The sequence below is a fragment of the Sminthopsis crassicaudata genome, chromosome 6 (genome assembly GCF_048593235.1).
Source record: "Sminthopsis crassicaudata isolate SCR6 chromosome 6, ASM4859323v1, whole genome shotgun sequence".
NCBI classification, from domain to species: Eukaryota; Metazoa; Chordata; class Mammalia; order Dasyuromorphia; family Dasyuridae; genus Sminthopsis; species Sminthopsis crassicaudata.
In genome coordinates this window covers 8,573,373-8,596,238 of record NC_133622.1, presented here as the reverse complement: position 1 = coordinate 8,596,238, position 22,866 = coordinate 8,573,373, and the positions used below count along the sequence as shown (strand labels likewise).

Here is a 22,866-nt window from a genome sequence, read left to right as displayed (position 1 = left end):
AATTGGAGGCTAGGGCCCAGGGAGCAGCCCTCCCTGCCAGGCTGGACTCTGAGGAAGATGTTCCCCTCCACATCTGGCCCCAAAGCCAGCTGTGTCAGGGACTTGGGGATGTGAGGAGCTAAGGCTCTGCCTTTTGGGTGAAGGCCCAGGGCTGAGATGCTCCTTTAGCCACAGACCCCTTCCCTGCATTTCTGGTTCCCTGTCCCTGTGAGGACGGGCTCTCAACATGTTTTCCAGATTACAAATGAGAGCCTAATAATCACAACTTTTCGGTAGCCCCTGCTGGTCAGCCTTCCTGTCCAGCATTTTACAAATGGCGTCTCTTTTGATCCTCTCAGCGGCCCAGGGCACTATTACCAGTATTAGGCTGTAACCTGCCCAGGGTTACACAGCGAGTGTCTGAGGTGGAATTCGAACTCAGGTTCCCCTGATCCCAGGCCCTTCCTCTCTAGGCACTTCCCCAGCCAGCTGTCCCCGATCCAGCTGATTTAATGCTGTTGTTCACTTGGTTTTTAGCCATGTCCAATTCCTTGTGGCCCTTTTTGGGGTCTTCTTGGCAAAGGCGCTTGGAGGGCTTTGCCATTTCCTTCTCCGCCTCATTTTACAGATGAAGAAACTGAGGCAAGCGGGGTGAAGTGACTTGGCCATGCTCTAACAGCTGGAAAATGTCTGAGATCAGATTTGAACTTGGGGAAGGGGAGTTTTTCCCACTCCCTGATGATAGTGTCTATCTTAGGCACATTTTACATTCAGCCCCATTTTATATTCAAGGCAGTAGATTAGGCTGTGCATGGTGGGATGCACAGAAGAAGGCGACAATTATTAGGAGAGAGAAAACATTTATACAAATAACTGAAACATAAGGCACAACATTAAAGATCAATAAGAAGGGGAAGGGAAGGAAATAAGCACTTATTAAGCACCTACTATGTATTATTCCAAGTACTTGAAAATATTCTCTCCTTTGATCCCCACAACACCCCTGGTAGGTAGGTGCAATTATTGGATCCATTTTCCACTTGAGGAAACTTGGACAGCCAGAGGTTAAATAATCCTCCCAGAGTCAGACAGGCAGCTATTAAGTGTCTGAGGTAAAATCTGAATTCAGATCTTTCTGCCTCCAAGTCCAGGCCTCATATCACCTAGCTGCCTCAAGCACAAGGAGATACAAAAGGATTGTGATGGAAAGGATCAAGTAGTCAGATACTTGCCACTCACAGACAGAAGATTCTGGGAAGTTTTCAATGAAAGAAGAAACACATCAGTTATTAAAGAACTTATTAAAAATAGTAATCAGGGGGCCATTTTATAGTTTCCCCTCATCAAAATGGATTCTCAGAACGGCAAGGAGAGAAATACATTAAATTGGTTTCTGCATTAAATATAAATGATTTATGTTAAAAGTCAATTACAAATTTATCTTGTATCTATAATAAGTATGTTAGATGTCCATAAATACAGCCTTGATAATTAATTTTCTTTTAACTTGAATTAATGTATAGACTAAGAAATTAATCCTGATTTAAGATAATTTAAAGGGACGGAATGCATACGTTCACTTTCATGTGTCTCTGCTATCTGATAAATAAATGGAGATAAGATTTCTTTCTTCTTTTTGAGAAGTTTCCTCTTGTTGGTTCTTCCCTGCTAAATCCACCATCGCTCTCTTTCCAGGACAGTGACAACCTCTGGTGGGATGCCTTTGCAACAGAATTTTTCGAAGACGATGCTACATTAACCCTTTCATTTTGCTTGGAAGATGGACCAAAGCGATACAGTAAGGAAGACGTTTCTATTTTCTAATATTGTCCCCTTTGCTTCCCTAACTCCCTCCTTTAAGAAAAACCCCAGGGGTTTTGCAAAAGTCCAACAGGGCTGACAGCCTGACAATGATACCGCCTTTTCTGACTTTGTGCTCGATTTTTATCCAGATGTTGTGAAAGGAAACAGTTTAGCTCCAAGTCTGCCTTAAGAAATCTCTTTCGAGATTCGGTATGGTTGGGGACTTCCATATTTGAAGGATCTCTAAAATGAAAGCCATGAACAAGGTTATGCTCAGCTCAAAACATTGGTATCATTTCTACCCGTCCCTTCTCAGTGACCCTGCCTATTCTCCTCACAGCTCCTACTTTTGTGCCCGATGCTCTGAATCAGAAGGATTTTTTTGTCTTGAAAGTGACTGATTGACTCTGTACCACTCACATTTTTTCTAATTCTATTTTATCAATTACCTCAGGTATTTATTTGACAAGTGTTATCTTTTTTTTTTTTTTCTGGGGGAGGAAAAAAAGAAAAAAACAAAGCTACTTTGAGCATGCATTTTTGGATTAGTGTTGACAGAATTATAGCTTCTTGCTTTTCAAGCAAGTGATAACTCGGTAAAGATCCCCAAATTACAGCCCAGAGCCCCGTGGGTAACAGCTGATCTGTCCTGATTAGGTTGAGTCAACTTGTCAGACATCAGATTTGCTAGTTGTGTTATCAGTCCGGAAGGCAGAGATACATCAGCACCAAAGCAATTAATGTCCGGTTAGATCAGAGGGAGTTGCATTTCCAGAAAACAGTAGTACATATGAAAGAATTTGTCAAAGGCTAAAACACCCAGTCTGTCACGAACACAGTGATAACGGCTGAGCTCTCTGCCGTGAGTGGGGCAGGAGCAGCCTCGCATGATTTGGTGATTCACGGTAATGCGGCTGATAAACATGATGGAAAGATCAAATTACAGTCAAGTCCATGGTAAAGTCACTAGGGAATGAAGGTTCTTTTTTGGTGGCCTTTATGTAATCAGTGTTACAGCCCATTAATCTTGGGGGCCATCAGAACCATCGAGATAAATCTCATATCATGTACTATTAATTGTAGGGTTTTGTTTTTGTCTGGTTTTGTTCCGTTCTGGGATTTTATTTGTACAGGGAATACACCGCGTGCATGTTCTCTGTGCTGCTGCACATCACTACCTTTCTTGGTACTTGTGGTTTTAGAAAGCTATTCCAGATTCCCAGGGGTTCAGTGACTTGCCCACAGTCACCCAATTCACTCAGAGGTCTCCAATATCATCAATATCAACAAATGGGTCAATGAAAAAATTGTCATTTAGTGACTCACTTTGTACAGCACTTTAGAGTCTATGAAATGACTCCTGCTCACTATCTCCTCTGATCCTTATCAACAGCCTCGTGAGGTAGACATCCCCATTTTCTAGCTGAGGAAACCAGAGGTGAGAGAGGGGAAGGAGTTTGTCTAGTGTTACCAGCTAGCAAATATCTTAGGACTCTTCCGTCAGCATCAAGCACGGCAGCATGTTACACGTTGCCATCACCTTCACCATCGTCCTCGTCGGGGTTGTGGTCATCTTCCCAGTGATCAGAGAGCCTGAGGAGACCTGGCTGGGACATATACTGATTATGGGACTCCAGGCTCCTTCTAACTGATCCTCTAAGATTCCAAGTTGCAGAGAAGGTGCCGGCCCATATTGACAGACTCACCCGGGAGCTTCCGCACTGATGGAATTGTAAATCCATTCCCTGTCCTTGTTAAAAGCCGCACGGTTTCACAGTGTCGCCACTGAGATACCTCAGGGGTTGTAGCTTTCTGTTTAATGTGAGCCTCTTACTCTTTTGTGCAGTGCACCCCTGGCAGCTTGACACATCCTTAGGACCCCCTTCCAAAATAATGTTTCTAAATAATTGATAGAAATGCTAGGATTTGGCTAGAACTTAGTACTGATGCATCTTTATTTTCCTCCTTTCCAATTCATGAACTCCCTGAAATCTGTCCCTGGATTTCCATGGCCTCCAAGTTACAAAAGCTCGGATTTAGACATCTGTGTGATGGGTTATGGGAAGCATTTCAAAAAGTCCTGAGAGTAATTAAGAGACAGGGGTGGTGGGGGGGGGGGAAAGGGGCTAGCTTGCGATTCTTTTCCAGAGCCCTGGACACACCCACCGGTCAGGGCACAATACAGGGACCACCTCACGCCGGGCCCTGACTGCTGAACGGTCACCGGCTGAAGTTTCCTAGGGAAGACGCATGGAGCCCGTGGGCTGCCTCTGGTGGGTGAAGCTGCAGTGAGCGATGGCCCCCGGGTCCCCGTTTTAGGTGGAACCTCTGGGAGATAAATGAGACTTGCAGGCTTGGCAATTACTCTCCCCTAAAAAGGCTGCCTGATCAATGGTGAGTAATTTCAAACCAAGCGGTAATCCATCCTGGGAGATTTCTTCACAAACACACACACACACACACACACACACACACACACACACACACACACACACACACACACACACACACTCACAGTCACGCAGTGTCACACACACCAAACTTTGAGTCATCTCTGTTTCTCGGCTTTGTTGGGGAGCCCATCAGGGTCTGCGTGAGGAGGATCAGAGCAGTCCTGATGAGCCGGGGCCTGCTCTCCCCCTGCTCCCCCTCTCCCTGCCCCCCCATCCTTCAGGCTGGGGCTGTTTGAGATCACATATCCTTGGGAAAGAGTCAATAGCAGACTATCATCCATTGTTGCCCAGCTTTCTTTGTTTCTCGGAGCCAAAATATTTCCAGAAGAGAGGAGAGAAACAAGGATGATTGACAGCCCGTGGCTGAGCCTCATCAGCTGCTGCACTGACAGCCTGGTGATGCGCACCCTGGGCTGATGTGCTGGGGAGTGACAGGTGATTGACAGCCCCAGACTGTGGAGCCGGCAGAGAAGAAGCATGCTCAGTAAGAAGAACGTGCAGGGTTTATGCAGCATTGCAGACAGGGCGAGCCGGAGCATTAACCCGTTGGAGGTCCGGGCCCCTGAGGAGTGGTCAGAGCCGGCCGCCTGCCTCGGCCGAAAACAGGACTCGCTGCTAATTAGCCGAGGACTTAGTACGGAGAAGGATCAGGACAAGGAGAGCAGGGATCCGTTACTGTATTTGTTACACCAACAAAGGCCCGAATTATGCTGCTGCGGGCAGTGATGAACGCCCCCATGAAGCTTCATTAGATCTGCCAGGCTGGTGACTGGGCACCCGGGTTACCAAGTGTCACTGTCGGGCAGCTGGGAACCTCTGGACCATGTGGGCGGATCAGATACAGGGACAAAGTGATCCGGGTACCCTTAAAGCAATGTGCAGTATGGCCTCGGTAATTAGCCATTTTTGAATAATTCTCGTTATTGTATGATCTGATTTAAAAAATCAGCTGATTGCGTCACTGAGTCAATGATTCTGTCTTGGCAGTTCCCCCCTGTCCCTGATCAAAAGAGTTCTCCTTCCCTCTCATTGTGACTTATTCTCAACAGATAAGGAAATTGAGGAGCTAGGAAAAATGGAGTGTGTCCCCACTCCTACACACACACTCACATTCATACACACACACAGTCACACTCAGACACACACTCACACACAAACACTCACACTCAGACACACACACTCACACTCAGACACACACACTTACACTTAGACACACACTCACACACACTCACAGTCAGACACACACTCACACTCAGACACTCACACTCAGACACACACACACTCAGACACACACTCACACTCAGACACACACTCACACACAAACACTCACACTCAGACACACACTCACACGCAAACACAGACACTCACACTCAGACACACACACAAACACACTCAGACACACTCACACACATACACACACATGCACACACTCACACTCAGACACACTCACACACATACACACACTCAGACACAAACACACACTCAGACACACTCACATTCAGACACACACACTCAGACACAAACACTCACACTCAGACACACACACACACTCACACTCACACACACACACACACACACACACACACACACACACACTCCAGCCCTTTCTCTCTCAAGAGATGACAATGTGACTGACTCTTGTGCCCATCTGGATAATCCCCTTATTCGACTGGGTCCCCCTGAATCCAGGAGGCGCTTCAGAAATCTAGTCCTGCCTCCTTACAAAGAAGGAAAAGAAAGGGAGCTTCCTTCAGTGGTATTGACTCGAGCCCCAATATGTATTTTCCATCTATTAGAATCGATTCCCTTGAGTCAGATCTGTCCGGTTTTTCTCTTTGTTTTGCCTGCATTTAGCCCATGCCCAGCACGTAGTAAAGCCTTCATAAGTGCTTTTTTATTCATTGTTGTTTTGCTGACCACAATTACGATAATAGGATAATAGGGAGCAATGTCAACCTGCAAGTCTCCGTTCTCTGACTTTTGGTCTGGTGCTCTGTTTTATGGCCTCATATCCTCTCTCTTGATTGGCAGTAGAGTTGTATTCCCAGGATCCTGCATTGCGCCCAATCTAGGGAAGACTTTTTGAAGGAGACAAAGTCTATTTTGGGGAAGAAAACTGAGAAAGAGGAAAGGCCCCAGCTCTGGCTCATCTACATCTCTATGTGGGCAGGGAGAATCATAGCAGTCAGGTACCAGAGGGGAATTGGAAGTGATCAGAGTTAGAGAGAGGAGGAAGAACTGGTTCAGAAACATAAAGTGAGGTATCCAAAGTCCCCCATCCACTAAGTCTCTGACCCATGTTCCTGACTCCCAGGCAAGCATCCTTGCTCTCGCTTTGCTGAACAAAAAGGGCAAAAATGGAATCATTCACTCCCACATTTCCTGTGAGGTGAATCATTCTTATTTATTGTTTACCTTCTTTTGGTGGTGGGAAGGGGAGTTATTTATTTATTTTTCCAAATAAACTTTTATGGCTGCTTTATTTCTTACATCATCCTTGTTATTCCCAGTATCTCTCACTTGCCACTTCCCAGAGAGTCACCCCATTTAACAAAAAGTATCTGTAAAGAGGCGTGTGTGTATCAGCAAAATGGATCGATAATTTGAAAAAACCAAAAAGTGCAATGTATTCACTTTATTTTTCACCTTTTTAATCTTTTATTTTTCAAATAACAAGCATTTATATCTACCTACTCCTGATCCCACTTTACAAAAAAAGAAATTGAGGCAGCATTGCTAAAGACCGGTTGGTTGACTACCACGTTGAGGCAGCTAGTTAATGGCAAGCCTTCTTTCTAATTACAGGATCAGTGGGTGACCTTTTTTATCCCAGAGGAATAGGTAATTCATCTTAGAGACAAAGTGGATAAAACACTTTGTAAAGCTTACTACATATGTGTCAGTTATCATTTATTTTGATTTATTATTCATAAGGTAACTTGATCTTCCTTATTGTTGTATTTAGAACTCAAGCATCTTGAATGTGTACCCTATATTCCTAAATCATTGGCCTTCCTGAAAATCACTAAAGTCAGTAACAACTGGTTGTTCCCTTGGGGAACACGGCCTGTGTGGAACCCCGAGTTCATTCCTCTGAGGGGCTTCTGAGGAAGTTCAATCCCCTCTGAGGAGTTCGACCCTCTCTTGTCCAAATGAAATGGCTGGGTCCGTGTTCAGTCCGGTTGTGTGGTACTGCTAGTGAGGATATAGAAGAGTTACTCACGGCCACCGGGGAGGGAGTTGGCAGAAATGTCAAATTCCTGTGTATTTTAGAAGTTATTGGTTTGACAAATATTTCGTGCTTGCTGTATACCTGCTGCTCTGCAAAGGGAATAGGAGGGAGGGAGAAAGCAGCCCAGGAACAATTTTAATTAACAGCCTCCACACCTCTCTGAGGATCTCTGAGGATCTATTCTGAGAGATCCACTGGACTTTGCTGATGGAAATTTCCACTTGGCCCGCCTTGAATGCCAGCTGCAGAGGTCTTAATTATCAATATCTATCAAATGAGATAATATTTATAAAGTACCTGACTCAGAGGAAGTCCCTAATCAGTGCTGTTCCTTTCAGTCCCCTTCCAAATGTCTCTTGACATCCATCAGGAAGTATGAAGCAAAGGAGGAAATGGGGAATTTAATGGAGAGATGTGAGAGTCTGTTATTCAGGGGAATAGATGATTAAATCCCTTGCAGGGAAAAACCTAGTGTCCTATAACTTAAAAAAAAAAATTAAGTGACTCTCTTTCCCCTCAACTTCTTCTTGCTGACCAGCTGTGGCTACTTTTGTAAACCGTGGTGATTCTCCCCTTATCCATCATGCTCATGGAGTCCACTACTTGCTTGAAGCTAGTTAAATCGAGGAAGGTCTTTGCTTTGCTTTTGTGACTAATAGATCTAGTGTGCAATTGGTGACTCCCGGGAGTTACGTCTGGGGGAGAACATGGGGGTTGCTATTTCTTGTACTCTTGGAGAACAGGAAGCACACCGCCAGTCCCCCCAGTATCTTCACATCCCTGCTAACTAATGAAGCCCGTATCATTTTTCTCTAGTTGCTAAGAAGAAAAATTCATCTGCCAAAAGGCAATAAGCATAAAGCAGTTTGGGGGAGCAAGCGCTCTCTCTTGCTTCCGTTCTTTTCCTGTGTCCCAATTATCAAGCGTCATTAGACATTTTGAAGAACAGCAAATCAGCATCTCTTAGGGATCCACTTAAACATTTTATTTTTTCCTTTTTATGTTTTCTTTTCCCATATCCCCTTTTAAATGAGCTCTCACAGCACTACGTGGCTTACTAACTTCTTCAGTTTTGCTTCCTAATATGTGCTTTTATGCATCGTGTATATGGACCTACTCCCCTAAGGTAGCGAAATTGCACAAACCGCAGAAGCCTCCGGATCTCTGCTTACTGTTTTTCCCTAACCTTTTATTGGTCCTTTTCACACAGCTGGGTTGTTATTGTGCTTGCTGGAGAGGAATTCTGAAAGCATTTTTCCCCTTTTCCTTTCTCTCTTTTTTTCTTATTGTATCACATGATCTTTAAAAGACGCAGGAAAAAGTGCAGTTTGCTAATAAATAAAATGTATCTTGGAACTCATTTCGATGCCCCCATCTTTGGTGGCAAGACTGTAGCCTTCTTGAAAAGTCGTATACCACGGGCGTGCAAGGGACACACTGGCAAAGTAGCCCACAGCTACTGCTGTGCTCTAATCAAGGCCCTTCTAATGCACCATTTGTAGAACGGCACGCTGGTGTTTTAGGTCTGGGCGGGGTGGGTCATGGGTCAGCCAAAGGCTTAATAGATTTGTTTTCTGACACTTTTGGAGGTTGGGATTCAAAAAGGAATGTCAATATAAGGTACACATTTCCCTGTTTCTTTTTTATGCTTCAGATTCAATTGTTATTATATATATATGTGTATATATATATATATATGTATAAATATATGTGTATATATATGTATAAATATATGTGTATATATATGTATAAATATATGTGTGTATATATATATATATATAATATATATTATATATAACTCCTTCTAATGCACCATTTGTAGAACGGCACGCTGGTGTTTTAGGTCTGGGGGGTGGGTCACGGGTCAGCTAAAAGCTTAATAGATTTGTTTTCTGACACTTTTTGGAGATGGACATTTAAAAAGCAATGTCAATATAAGGTACGGATTTCCATGTTTCTTTTTTATGCTTCAGACTCGGTTGATGTTGGCTGAGATCAGAAGCAGATATTTGGGTTCTCTCTGAGTAACTCCCTCCTTCTGATAGGATTGGTGACCATTCAGCACTGAAATATGTTTATGCATTAGCTCCTGTTGTAAAGGCTGGGGCCCGCTCATCTGGCACGGGGGAGTGAAGCCATCCTATTTCTGGTACTCCTCCCAAATGGGCCTGAGCCTTTCAGTGATCCAGAGAGTAACCTTCAGGATCTGACTGGGAATCCTGTGTCAAGATCACTGCCCGTGGCAGATCCAGGATACAGATGGAAAGATCTGAGTTTCGTAGTCATCCTGGGAAATCCTGAGCTCATGGGAAAGAGGATTAGAGTCACAGGAGATTAAGGATAGAAGGGGTTCTGGGATATAGAGCATGTGCTCTGAGAGGTAAAAGAGGCCTTCCTTAGAACAGACAATGTTAGAACAAGAGGAGATCCTTGGATAGTTAGAATCTTCAAGTTCAAGGAAAAAGCCTTAAAATGAACAACTTCTACCTCCCAGCTCAAACTGAGAGTGAGCTCCTTTATTTTATAGGTGAAAATTATTAAGGTATGACTATCCCAATTTTGCTAGTTGTCTTATTAAGGATTTGTATTCTGTACTCCAGTTTTTTTCTGAAAACAATATCATAATAATGGTAATAATAACTTATTTATGCAATACTTTAAGGCTTAAAAAGTACCTTGCAGACATTATCTCATTTGAGCCTTAGAGTAACCCAGTGATATAAATGTAATTTTTATCCCAAATTAATAAAGCAGGAAACTAAACTCCAAAAGTTTATGTAGATAAGTGTCTGAAACAATACTTGGCACCAGTAGAAATAGGTTTTTAAAAAGAAAGGGCAGGCCAATTCCAAGAGACTTGTGATGGAGAGAATCATCTGCAACCAGGAAGAAGTCTATGGGGACTGAATGTGGATCAGAACAGGGTATTTCCACCTTTTTTGTTGTTTGCTTTTTTTCTTCATCATTTTCCCCTTTTTGATCTGATTTTTCTTGTGCAGCATGATAAATGTGGAAATATGTGTAGAAGAATTGTGCATGTTTAACATAACGTGGGTTACTTGCTATCTAGGAGAAGAGATGGGGAAGCGAGGGAGAAAAATGTGGAACCCAAGGTTTTACAAGAGTAAATGTTGAAAAATATCTTTTCATATATTTTGAAAATAAAAAGCTATTATTAAAAAAAAAAAAGGAAGGGGGAGTTCATTTCAGGAGAAAGTGTTTCCTGTGAGCTCGGTACTAAAGTTAAACTCTGATATTGCTTAGAATGTGAAACTGGCAATCCCTTCCCTGAAAATCCTTGAGAACAAGGACTGGAATGACTCCAGAGACCTCTCCTTCAAGCAGTATTCTTTAATGATTCTGTGAGTCTTCACGGTGTCATTGGGGATATTGCAGCCATAGTAAGCCTAAACTTTAGAGTCTTAAACTAGGGAGGAGTGCAAACATTTGATGGTTATGTTTTTTTAAGCTGGCACTTTGGGTTTTGATGAGAACCAGGAGTCCAGAGGCACTGAAAGACAAGATTCTTTTGATTTTTCAATCATTTCAGTCATATCTGACTCTTTAAGACCCCATTTGGGGGTTTATTGGCAGAAATACTAGATTGGTTTGCCATTTCCTTCTTCTGCTCATCTTATGGATAAGGATACTTAGACAAACAGGGTAAAGGGACTTGCCCAAGGTCACACAACTAGTTAAGTATCTGAGGCGGGATTTGAACTCAGTTCTTCCTGACTCCAGCACTCAATCCACTGCACCATCTACCTTCCATAATCTTGTAATATTAATGGTCAAACTGAAAATTGTACATAAAAAATATTTTTGGCCAAAAACCATCGTGCTCCAGACTGATAGATGAAATGACAGAAAAACTAAATGGAAAAAAATAAGCATATCACATTTCTTCCTATTTGCAGTTTCATTTTGATAATACAAAAAGGTATAAATTGGTCATAATATGGAGTAAACAGACTTTTTCTTTTCCCACTATTAATAAACATGGCACTACTACTTTATTTCTTTTTTTATTTTCTTTTTAATTTATGGAATGAAACAAGCATTTCCATAAGATAATATAATAAAAAAGATGATTTCTTTTGTGGATTTTCTCTTTCTCTTAAGGCATTAAGAACTTATCATTTGAGAACCTGGGAAAAACTTGGATGTTGGCAAAAGTATATTTTTTATTGTCTTGTTTTGGGATATGAACAACTTGTCCTACCTCCATACAACCATCTATTCAGGGCCTCTGATTTGCCAGACACTGTGCTAAGATGAAATAATCCCTGTTTTTAAAGAACTTGTATCTAGGGAGACTACATGTATATAAATAAATATATAAACAAATATTTTTTTAAATCCAGGTCATTTTTGTGGGGGACGCTAGCAGCTAGCAGAATTTAGAAAAGCTTTTTGCTTGAGTTGAGTTTTGAAAGAAGCAAGAAATTTTAAGAGGATTCTTTGGACTTTGGAGGAAAGGAGGGAGCTTATTCTAGACCAGTGCAGAGACAGAGAGATGGGGACTGAAGTGTCATGTGTGAAGAGCAAGAAGAAGGCAAAGGGCTTTAAAAGCCAATTGGAGAAGTTTCTATAGGATGCTGGAGGCAAGAGGGAGGATTTGAATGTTGTCAATCCTTCACAGGAGTAATATGATCAGAACTGCACTGCCGGAGAATCATTTTAAAGATGGAGTGATTGTTGAATTAAAGTAGAAACTTGGAGCAACAGACCATTTGGTAGCCATTACAAAAGACCTAGTGATTGAAATTTTTGTTAGCAAGTAAGATTTCTATTTCTTTCCTGTGATGTTCTGGTAGCACACTTGAACATCCTCACTTACAGACTTCAGCAGGTAAACATCGGACAAGGCACAGGAAGTCTCGATTCTCCATCACTCTCTACTGTCGTAGACCCTGATTCATCTTCTTGGATGTGAATTCCATTCTACCTTTGCCTCCGCCCAAACACAGGCAACTTGATAATGGTAGGAAAGGGAACTTTTATGGAAGCACCGACTAACCACCATAAATAAACAAACCCCTTCAATTTTTATTTGGGGTTTATTTTTGAACTTAGGGTGTTCAATACTTGTCTGCCTCAATTCTTCAAGGGTACAAGAAGCACTTAGTTCCCAGAGTGGTTGTGAAGATCAAATGAGAATAAATTTATAAAGTATTTAGTGCAATGCTTAGCACATAATAGGTGCCAAATAAATGTTTGTTTTTTTCCCTCGTGGATATAGCTAATTATAATGATGTACGTTTGTACTGTGGCTGAGGCGTCCCCAAATCTAAAGGTCAGTCTGGATTACAGGTTACAGGACCATATCTTGAGAGCTAACATCCCTCCTACGTTCAGATGGTCACCAGAGAGGTGGTCTGACTGGGATGTGTAGGATCAAGCTAATTGACCATTGGGACAGTTGAACTAATGGGCTGATGGTACCCGCTGATTTGGCATTGGGCTGTAAGTAGCTTTAAGGTTAGGGAACTTTCCATACTCACCTTTGAATCTGCCCTTGAACCAAATACAGTGCATCATTACAAATAGTATATATACTTGTTCAATGTTTACTGTATAATTACTTCAGATGTCTTAATGACTAATTCTGATCAATTGTGATTTTTTTAAAAGCCTCTATCCCAATCAGCCATCAAATTGATCTTGTAGCTCTTTCCTTACCAATGTCTACCAGTCATTTGTCCTCCAAACTCCATCTCTTTCTCCTATTCCCCCCGCCAAAAATTGCACTATTGTTATGAAAATCTTGATGCGAAGTCCCTGATGCCTAAGATTTTATTTTACATAATTGCATTCTAGATAAGTTTTGTCCCTTATTTTTTAGTGAGTTAGGGTTTACTTTTCTTTCTAGCTCTAGCTTTATTGCAATGAATTTATTTTTGGTATCTGATTTTCACATTTTAATGTGCATCTTATTCTTTACTTTCAGAGTGTTTTCCTTATGTGAAAAACTTTGCCTACCAAGATAAGGGAAAATAAAGGCTTTGTTTGGAGGAATGTTAAATTAGCATCCTTCTACAGCTACATTAAAATTGTGTAGAGCTGTATTTTATTAAGTATACAGAGGCTCCACACCAGAATTACCTATCGGGGTACATATGTTTCATAATTTATTGTTTAATCAAGACAGTCATAGTGGGGTATTGGAATTCAGGAGCTTACTGAATTCTGTACCTTGATGTATTAAGCTTTTATTATTCATTCTGGCAGAATCACCTTCGCACTCTTATTGTGTGCTTTATGTTTGTTTATTTTCACGAAGTTGGCCCTCACCCAAATGGTAGCATGTTTTCAAATGTTCATTGATAGGAATTACCCCCCTGAAGCGTACAACTTTGACTTTCTGATAAGTCAATAGGATTTGAAGGAGAGAAAAATTCATACAAAGTACTTTGAAAAGAATACTTTATTCAGAGAGTGAGAGGGGGAAGAGAGAGACAGAGAGACAGAGAAAGAGACACACACACACACAGAGAGAGAGAGAGAGAGAGAGAGAGAGAGAGAGAGAGAGAGAGAGAGAGAGAGAGAGAGAGAGAGAGAGAAAGAGAGAGACAGACAGAGAAAGAGAGAGAGACAGACAGAGAGACAGACAGACAAAGACAGGGAAGGAGATGGACAGAGATGGAGAGGAACAGAGCTCAATAAGTTTGAACTGAAGAAGTTTGCTTAAGACCTAGTACTGCTTCTCACTTAAGCATTACAAGATGATTTTGATATTTCCCAAAGACAAAAAGATCATTAAATTATTTTTCCTGAACTTTCAAAAGCATTTCTCTTTTATTTACTCCTCCCTCTGAATAATCTGATTTACACTTTGATGATTTGACATTATTTTCATTAGGGACATGCATCATTTGTGGTTTCAGAATAGGTGAGTTATGCTAGGAACAATGGAAAAAAGTACTCTTAGAATTGACTTAAAACAGAAAGGATGTGATGATCATACTTTTCCTCTCTCATGGGCCCATGGACCCATGGGATATTTTGGTTTTAAATATGTAGCCAGAAAAAAAATAATCAAAACGGTCGTGTAGAAAAAAAGATTAATCTGTGATATATGTATATGTCTTTTAATTATCTGTGCAAATGTCACTTTGAAAAAACCCTCAGCATTGCAGTTACATAATGCTACCTGAGAGAAGTACCTGTTTGTGTGAAATCATCTTTGTTTAAAAGGCTTATTATGCAAGTGGTTTGAAATCTTAGTATGATGTGTTAATGTCAAGGGTGTTAATGCAGTTTGCTACTAAGACATTCGTTAAAGTTTAACGTGTGTGATTAAAAAAAATTAATAATGATCCACTTTTTTCAAGGTTACTGGCGTAATAGGACTTGAAGATTCTTGTGCATATTTGCTTTCCTTCAAAGTGAACAGAACAGTAAGAATAAACAGCATTTGACTGATTATATAAGTAAACCACTAATTATAGCCTTAATAATTCTCTACACTATTAGACACCGGGCTTGAATATATTTCATATAAAAGCTTTAGTACTTAAAACTCTATTATTTTTTTAAAAGATGGGCCAAAAATCAGTAATTACAAGAGTTATTATTCAGGTTCACAGCAGTGCAGCAGCTATTTTTCACTTGATAATTACCTTGTTAAACTAATGTCAGACCAGCACCATGCCTTATTTAAGAAAATGGTCCACCAATCCTGGGGAAGCAGACACAGCTGTGGAAATATTAAAAGATTTATTAAATCCAGGCCTATCTCCAGTATTGCCTCATCAACATTTGTTAAGGAAGTTCTGAAAAGTTTTGGGTTTCTCATTAGGCGTTTTCAGCATCTTTCCCAAGGTCCCATAGGCTCCCCTGACAATCCTGGCTTCAAATGCGCTTCCTCCTTCATAGCTCCAGGCTTATTCTTCAACTCAAGCAACATTTAATTGGCAGGATCTGCATGAATTGCATACAGAGCCTTCCCGAATGGAAACCAGAAAAGATGGCCAGTCCCTGGAGGAATACAGTGCATAGTTGATACTATCTTCTTTTTAAAAAAAGTATTTTACTTCATACGTTTGCTATTTAAAACTTAAGAGAGAAAATTAAATCTCTTAAATGCACTCAAAGCAAGAGGCTAGAGTTGAGGAACAGAGTTTCTGATCTGCTTTGAGGAGATGCTTTCCAGAAGTAAGGAGGATGACAGGATGGAGGGCTAGTAGACACCTCCTCGAAACCCCATCATTTTCTAGATACAGAAACTGAGGCTATGAGTATATAAATGCTTTATTCAGAGAACCTAGAAAGGACCAAAGGATCACAGAATCTCAGAACTGAATGGAACCTCCAAGGGCATCTAGTCCAACCCATAGTTTAATAATCATCTTTTCTGTAAGATCCCAGACAAGTAGTCTTCTAACCTCTACTTAAAAGACTTTGGAAGTATCTTGCAGATGCAGGATTTGAAATCCAGTGAAATTACCTTTATTTGAAGAGTATCTTTATCTAACAAAGCACCATATGGACCATGCCTTTTTATATATTCATTCATTCATTCCATAAACATTTATTAAGATAATCTTGGCTTCCTTTAAGTTCCAGATAAAATTCCAGGTCTACAGGAAGCCTTCCTAAATCTCCTCTTAATTCCAGGGATTTTCCTCTTTGGTTTTTCTTTTTTCTTTTCCTATTCATCCTGCATATAGCTTTCTTTGCCTATGTTTGGTTTTGTGTTGTCTCCCCATTAGATTGTAAGCTTCTTGTCTCTTTCTGTAGCTACTGTACTGGATACAAAATGTTGATTGAATTGAATACTTTGTGTAACCTATTATGGCAGATACTAGATGAGATACAAATATGATTAAACTGAAAATGACTCCTGCCTTTAAGGAATTTTTTATAGTTTAGTAGAGGGAGGGAGAGAATATATATATATATATAATATATATATATATATATATATATACACACATATATATAAATATATATATATGTGTGTGTATGTATGCATGTTTTTATACATATATATGTGTGTGTATGTGTGTATACATATATTTGTGTATGTGCGTATATATATATACACATATATATGTATACACACACACACACACACATATATATATATATATATATATATATATATATATATATATAGAGAGAGAGAGAGAGAGAGAGAGAGAGAGAGAGAGAGAGAGAGAGAGAGAGATTAAGTACTATGAGATCAGTTGCGAAAGATATCCCTTCTAGTTAGGAACATCAGGGAAGACCTTCTTAAGTAAGTGACATCAGGGGCTAAATGGAATATCAAAAGATGAGATGATTCTTCAAGGCACTGGATATATTTGGGAAACAGCAAATCATCCATTTGGGTTCGCTCTCAAGGACACAGTGAATTTTAAAGGGCCATGAATGACACCCTAAAGAGCATAAGAGCAGTTCCATGTATTTACTCATAAATTATTGTTCTTGTTTGTCCTTCATTCTTGAAGAGGACCATGACATTAGGGAGTGATGTCATGACATTGCAAGTGAATTGGATTGAAATGAAGGAGGGCCGGGCAAGGCCACCAGCCCCACTCTCTCTTCCAGGGCCATCTAGGTTCAATGGCAAGATTTCGATCAGGACGCCTGGAGATGGTCCTGGATGTACTCATAAATTAAACTATAAAGCAAGCTCCATAGAAATTAAAGTTTTCTATTTTTGGTGATTCACTTTTTTTCAGATTTTATATTTCAACAACCCCTACCTTCTAAGTCCCATGGATAGCAAACACAATATAGACAGTTTCATCCCTCAATTTTTATGCAAAGCAACATATTCACTCTGTCTTTCAGTAACCTATGTGCTAAACAGGAACTTAAGAGACCTGTGTTCAAATCCTGATTAAGGACAAGCCATTTAAATAGTCTAAACCTTGGTTTCCCTATCTATAAAATGGGGCTGATAGTGCTTAATGCCTAGGTTACAAGGTTATTGTGAGAAAGGCGTTTTATAAAACTGAAAGCATGGTACCAAGCCGAGTTAATATTATGGATAACCCTACTGTCATTGAAGTTGCTACTACAGATTTGACCTTCAGGGTATGTGTATGTTTATTCCTTTTCCTTTTTCAAAGCATTATGGAATCCTCCATCTGTTCACCACAGAAACTCTACATTTCAGCAGCTCTGGGGATTTATTGTCTTCCAAGTCTTGACTGTTGATGTTTTCTCCAAACCTTCAAAACTGCCAAGAGATGAAATGAACTTTATGGGATCTGTTTAAATTGTCATCACAAATTCTCCAAACTGGTTAAATTTAAGGATTTTATCTTGCTCCCCACTGAGTCCAAAGAATCATTTTGAAGTTCAGAAACTTGAGTCCTAACGTACTTTCCAGGGCTCCAAACGAAGGCGTTGTCTTAAATCCTTGGAATCCTCCAGATCTATACCGTAAAATGTTGATATTGATTGAATTTATCAAGTGTCAGCCATCTCCTTTACTATTTTTATAAATATTTTAATAAGGAATAACTCAACTTTTTTGCCTCTTTTGAAGTTATAAAGTGTTTTCCTTATAGCAGCAGCACTGTGAGATAGGTAAAGAAAATATTATTCTCTTCTTTTTAAAAGTGAGGTAACAGGCTTTGTGACATTATGGTACTTATCACTTGTGGTGACAAAGCTAGGAAGTATCTGAAGTGTGATTCAAATTGAGGCTGTTTAAATCAAAGTCCAGGACTCGGCCAATAATATTAGAATGACATTCTGAAATCTCTCATTCAATAGCCTCAAAATTCATTTTACTTAAACAAATACAAAGAGAAAAATGAGATTTCTTTGCCCTCAAGGAGCTTTTACTGGGTACAAATAAAGGAACAAGCAAAATAAGATCTTGAACTTTCAATGAATCTCATTAGTTTTAGTAAGGACCAAGCTGGTGCCATAATGTTTAGAGCACTGGACTTGGGATCAGGACCCATCTACCTGATGTCACGTACTTCTTAGCTGTGAGACCCTGGGCAACACTTTACCCTGTCTGACTCAGTGCTCTCATTTGTAAAATACGTTAGAGAAGGAAATGGCAATATTTCTGCCCAGAAAACCCTAAATGGAATTGTGAGGAGTCAGAGATAACTGAACAGCAACGGCAATAATAACTACTCGAATGACCATTTTTTGAAAGAAAATGTAAAGTTTTATAAAATCACAACAGTAACAGATTATTTATTCCCCATGCCTTTCCAATCCCTTTTTTATTTGTCTACTTTTAAGTTTATGTTTCTGTTATTGGTATATAGTCTACCCATGCTGTTATAATAATTTTATTTTTCCCTTCTTAACTCTACATAGATCTTTATATTTTTCTTTGAATTTTTAAAATTGTGTAATAATATTTCTTTATGTTGCTATTCTATATTTTGCTAAAAGTATCTCCTGGTGGTTGGAAAGAAAGGTTGGTGCCAGTTTTCTCCATAGCTCATAAAGCAATATAAATATTTTTATATAGATAGGTCTTTTTTCTCATTTTAAAAAATGTCTTATGATAAAGACCTAGAGATGGGATCACCAGGTCAAAGAGCATGATGGGCCCAGTAATCTTTATAATATTCTTTTCCCAAATGATTGGTCCAAATCTGACCTCAGATACTTAACACTTCCTAGCTATGAGATCCTGAGCAAGTCACTTAATCCCAATTGCTCAGCAAAAATAAAGAAAGAAGACACCAAATGATTATCCCAAATTACCCTTTTACCAACTATATAATTACACACCTGTTTCCCAACACTCATTAACATAAAATGTTATTGTTTTAAAATATTTTTACCAATTTGATCATTTTTACCAATTTTACCAATAACCAAAAATTTTACCAATTTTTTTTTTACTAATTACCATAAGATAAAGCTCATTTCATTTGCATTCCTCTCATCATTTAAAGAGTTTGAAGATTTTCATTTGGTGATTTGTGATTGCTTTTTCTCATTAAAAAAAAACAAAAACAAAAACAAAAAAAAAAAAACAAACCCTGTTTATATCCTTGAATGAGAAAATCCATTGTAGACTGGATTTTGCACACAGATCAATATCAGACCTTATGTATTAGGGAAATCAGACTAATTAAATATAGTTACTGAAAAGACACTTTTTAATCTGTTATATTTTGTTTATAATGTTTCATTATAAAATTTAAATTTTATATAAACAAATTAATAGGTTATATAATAACAGCCAACTTGTTATTGGATAAAATTTTTTTCTCTAAGTGTACTGGATATTCACTTGTATATGCCAATGTAGGTATGTACATATGTATAATACGGTGCTTGTCACATACTAAGTGTTTAATGAATGGTCTGTCATCTATTTATCTGTGTCTACCTTTCGTGTGACATTCAAGAAGGTTCTCCTCTTATACTTTTTTTTTCTGAATTTTTTCCTTTGTTCTCTATGCTCTGTCAAGCCAGACTCGATTTTATGAATCTAGCCTTGAAAAAGTTTCCTGAAAATTCTGTTTAATACCTTAAGGTTCAGCTAAAATGCTGAAGATTCTTGGATTAGCCTTTCTACCTAGACATGACATCTGATTTTTGAACTAACAATAGTCCATATAGCTCTTATCCTGCCTTGATATGTTTTACCTGATATTACAGTTATTATGTTTTAATTAAACTGATTAGTATGTAAAATTAGGAGATAGACCGAATAATCACAAAAACTGAGAAACCCTGGTTAAATAAAACAAATGTGTGCATTTGGGACAAGTTATTGATATGGACAGAGATTAATTAACAGCGATTTGCCTTTGGGGAGAAAATATCCAAATTATTGCAGAGAACAACTATCCCAAGGGTGGCTAAAACCAAAATGTAGGAATGTCCCAGAAAACTAGGGGTTATATTAGCTGGGAAAAAAGCATTAGCATTAGACAAAAGGGAAAGAGGCCATTTTCTCTCAGTAGATGCATAAAGATCATGAATCAGTACCTGGCATGCTGGTTCTAGCTGTGGGAACCATAGACAGTCTTGAAGGACAATCAAAAGACCAGCACAAATTATTGAAGGCCTGGTGGGATTGGTCCATGGGAGAAGAACAAAAGATAGCTAAGGTAGCTAAGCAACTGTTAGATGAGAATGCAACGCTATAGACCCTTGAAACCTTTCAAGCCCACCAGTTGTGCATTTGGGGTGGTAGTAACTGGGCGCATTAACCAAATGGGATGAAATGAAAGGAACATTTAAAATGGATATCAAGGTGGAAAATGTTAACCTCCTAGCCATCTACCAGAAACGATGGAAGCTCTATCTCTGGGAAATTTTAATTTAAAGTTGAACCAACTATTAAGCCCCATCCGGGCACAAGGGGAATGTCTGATCCTTCAGTATAAATCCAATTAGCAAATACTTATCGAGTGCTCACGATATCTGCCTAGTGTTCATATCTAGTTGTAACGGTAAAATGTTGGGGACTTCAATAACTCGGTTATATCCTACTGCTCTATCATCTTGGCTGCTTGATAATAATCATTCACGTATAATCATATTTTTAAATGATAAAATTTCAATAAAAAGTCCTACTTTCAATAATAACTCATATCTAGATAACTGGGTGGTACAGAGGATGGAGTGCTGCTTGTGGAGACAGGAAGACCCTGTTTCATATCGTACTCACTGTGTGACTGAGCCATTTAACCTTAGTGTTCTCACGTGTATTTGTAAACCTTAAGGTGCCATATAAATGCTAGATAGTGTTATTGTTGTTCTTACAGCAGAGCACTGAAAAATTCCCACCAATTATTTCTGTGAAGCAGTTGGTACAGATATGTCCATCCCCACTTACATACTGGGAAACCATAGCTAGAGGAGGTAAAAAACTAGAGTAATGGGGTGGAGACTTGAACAAAGGTCTTTAGGTGCAGGCTCTTTTTGCCTAGTGCCCTTAACCTTATATTCTAGAGGAAAATCTTTCCTCAAAGCTGAAGGAAAAAAGCAATCTTTGCTTTAATGAATCCATTTTTATTTACCAAATGAGACTCTTTGCATCTGTAAACCATAATATATCTGTGTGACTTTTTTAAAGGTTGTAACCCTCTCTTAAGGAAAACCCATAATAATGGCTTCTCTGGATGTAACACTTCCTAGTGGACGGTGTGATCGTTTTTCTCACGTTCTAGTCCTACCGAGAGGGTCCTTGGGAAACTCCTCCAAATGACAGATCAGTGAATGTGGTCCTTATTTCTGGGGTGGGGCTATGGGAGGGAAGAAGACTACAGGATGGATTTCTAAAGGAATGATATGTAAATCCATGTCAGCTTAACTCCTCCTTTTAGATCGGAGGATCACATCATCATGATCCCCAGAGATATCAGGGAGCTAGTTATAGGGCAAGTCTACCAATGGTGTTTAGTAGGAAAAAATTCCATAATTAAACTTTATGATGAAAGAATCTTAGAGTTGGAAAGAGCCTCCAAGAGAGCTTGTTCAATCCCTGCCTGAATCATGCTTCTAGCACGCTCTTAAAGAGTATTAGCATCCTGCCTGGACTTTAGATCCTGAGTGAAGGAAAATATTCTCTTAATTGGGTAGCTGATTCCATTTCTAGATAGCTCTAATCACTAGGAAGCTTTTCCTTAGATTAAAAAAGAACTTTTTTGCCTCTTTATAACTTCCATCCATTGACCCTGATTCTACTTTGGGGGGCTCAACAGACTTGGTCTAATTACTTTCCTATATGGTAACCTTTCCTCTATTTGAATTGTTCCTGCTTTTTTCAAAGTGTTCACTACACCAAACATCCTTAAGGACTTTGTTTCATTCATAATGGAGTGATTTCAAGCTTCTTCAACTTCCTGGGCATCCTTTTCTGGATGCTCTCCAGCTTATCTCTGCCCATCCTAACATGGCCCATCCAGAACCAATCGCGGTGCTCCCAGTGCCAGGGCCCTATCTTTATTTTAGAGATGACCCTTCTTCTCTGAATGCAGCTTTAAAGCTTTAGGCTTCGGCTTTTTTATGCCCAGGACTGCTGTTAACTCACACTGAGTTTTTAGTTCAGCAAACGCCTCGGGTCTTTTTTGACACGAATTATTTTGTAGACATTTCCCTCACTGTGCCCTTTTTCACCTCTGACCTGGCTTAAACCATATCTTCTGGTTTATTGGAACGGAGGGAAGAAGGGCCCCAGAGTAGACTTCTTGTGAAATGATGAAAGTAAACAGAATTTTGGTAAAGTGATTTCTTTGAACCTCAGTTTCTCATTTAGTTAGAATTCTTCATCCATACATGTGATAGGTCTTTGGGTACTCTGGACTAGAGTTTTGCACACTGCCTCACTAAAATCCAATTCACTTGCAAGTTCCAGCACCACCCTCCAGAGCCATGGTCCCTCCCAAAAAGGAAGGATAGCCACAAGCTGTGGGGCCTGGAGCTTGAATTAAGGTCTATTTCAGGCAA

General features: G+C 39.6%; 1 protein-coding gene across 9 annotated transcripts in view; it reads left to right on the top strand.

Moving 5' to 3' along the window:
* The window catches only part of LDB2 (LIM domain binding 2), a 348,559-nt gene that overhangs the window by 129,389 nt on the left and 196,304 nt on the right, over positions 1–22,866 (top strand). For all 9 annotated transcript variants that reach the window (XM_074275419.1, XM_074275412.1, XM_074275417.1 and 6 more), the window contains exon 2: positions 1,675–1,777. In XM_074275419.1, coding sequence (XP_074131520.1) covers positions 1,675–1,777 — 103 coding nt within the window. The remainder of the gene's footprint in view (positions 1–1,674; positions 1,778–22,866) is intronic.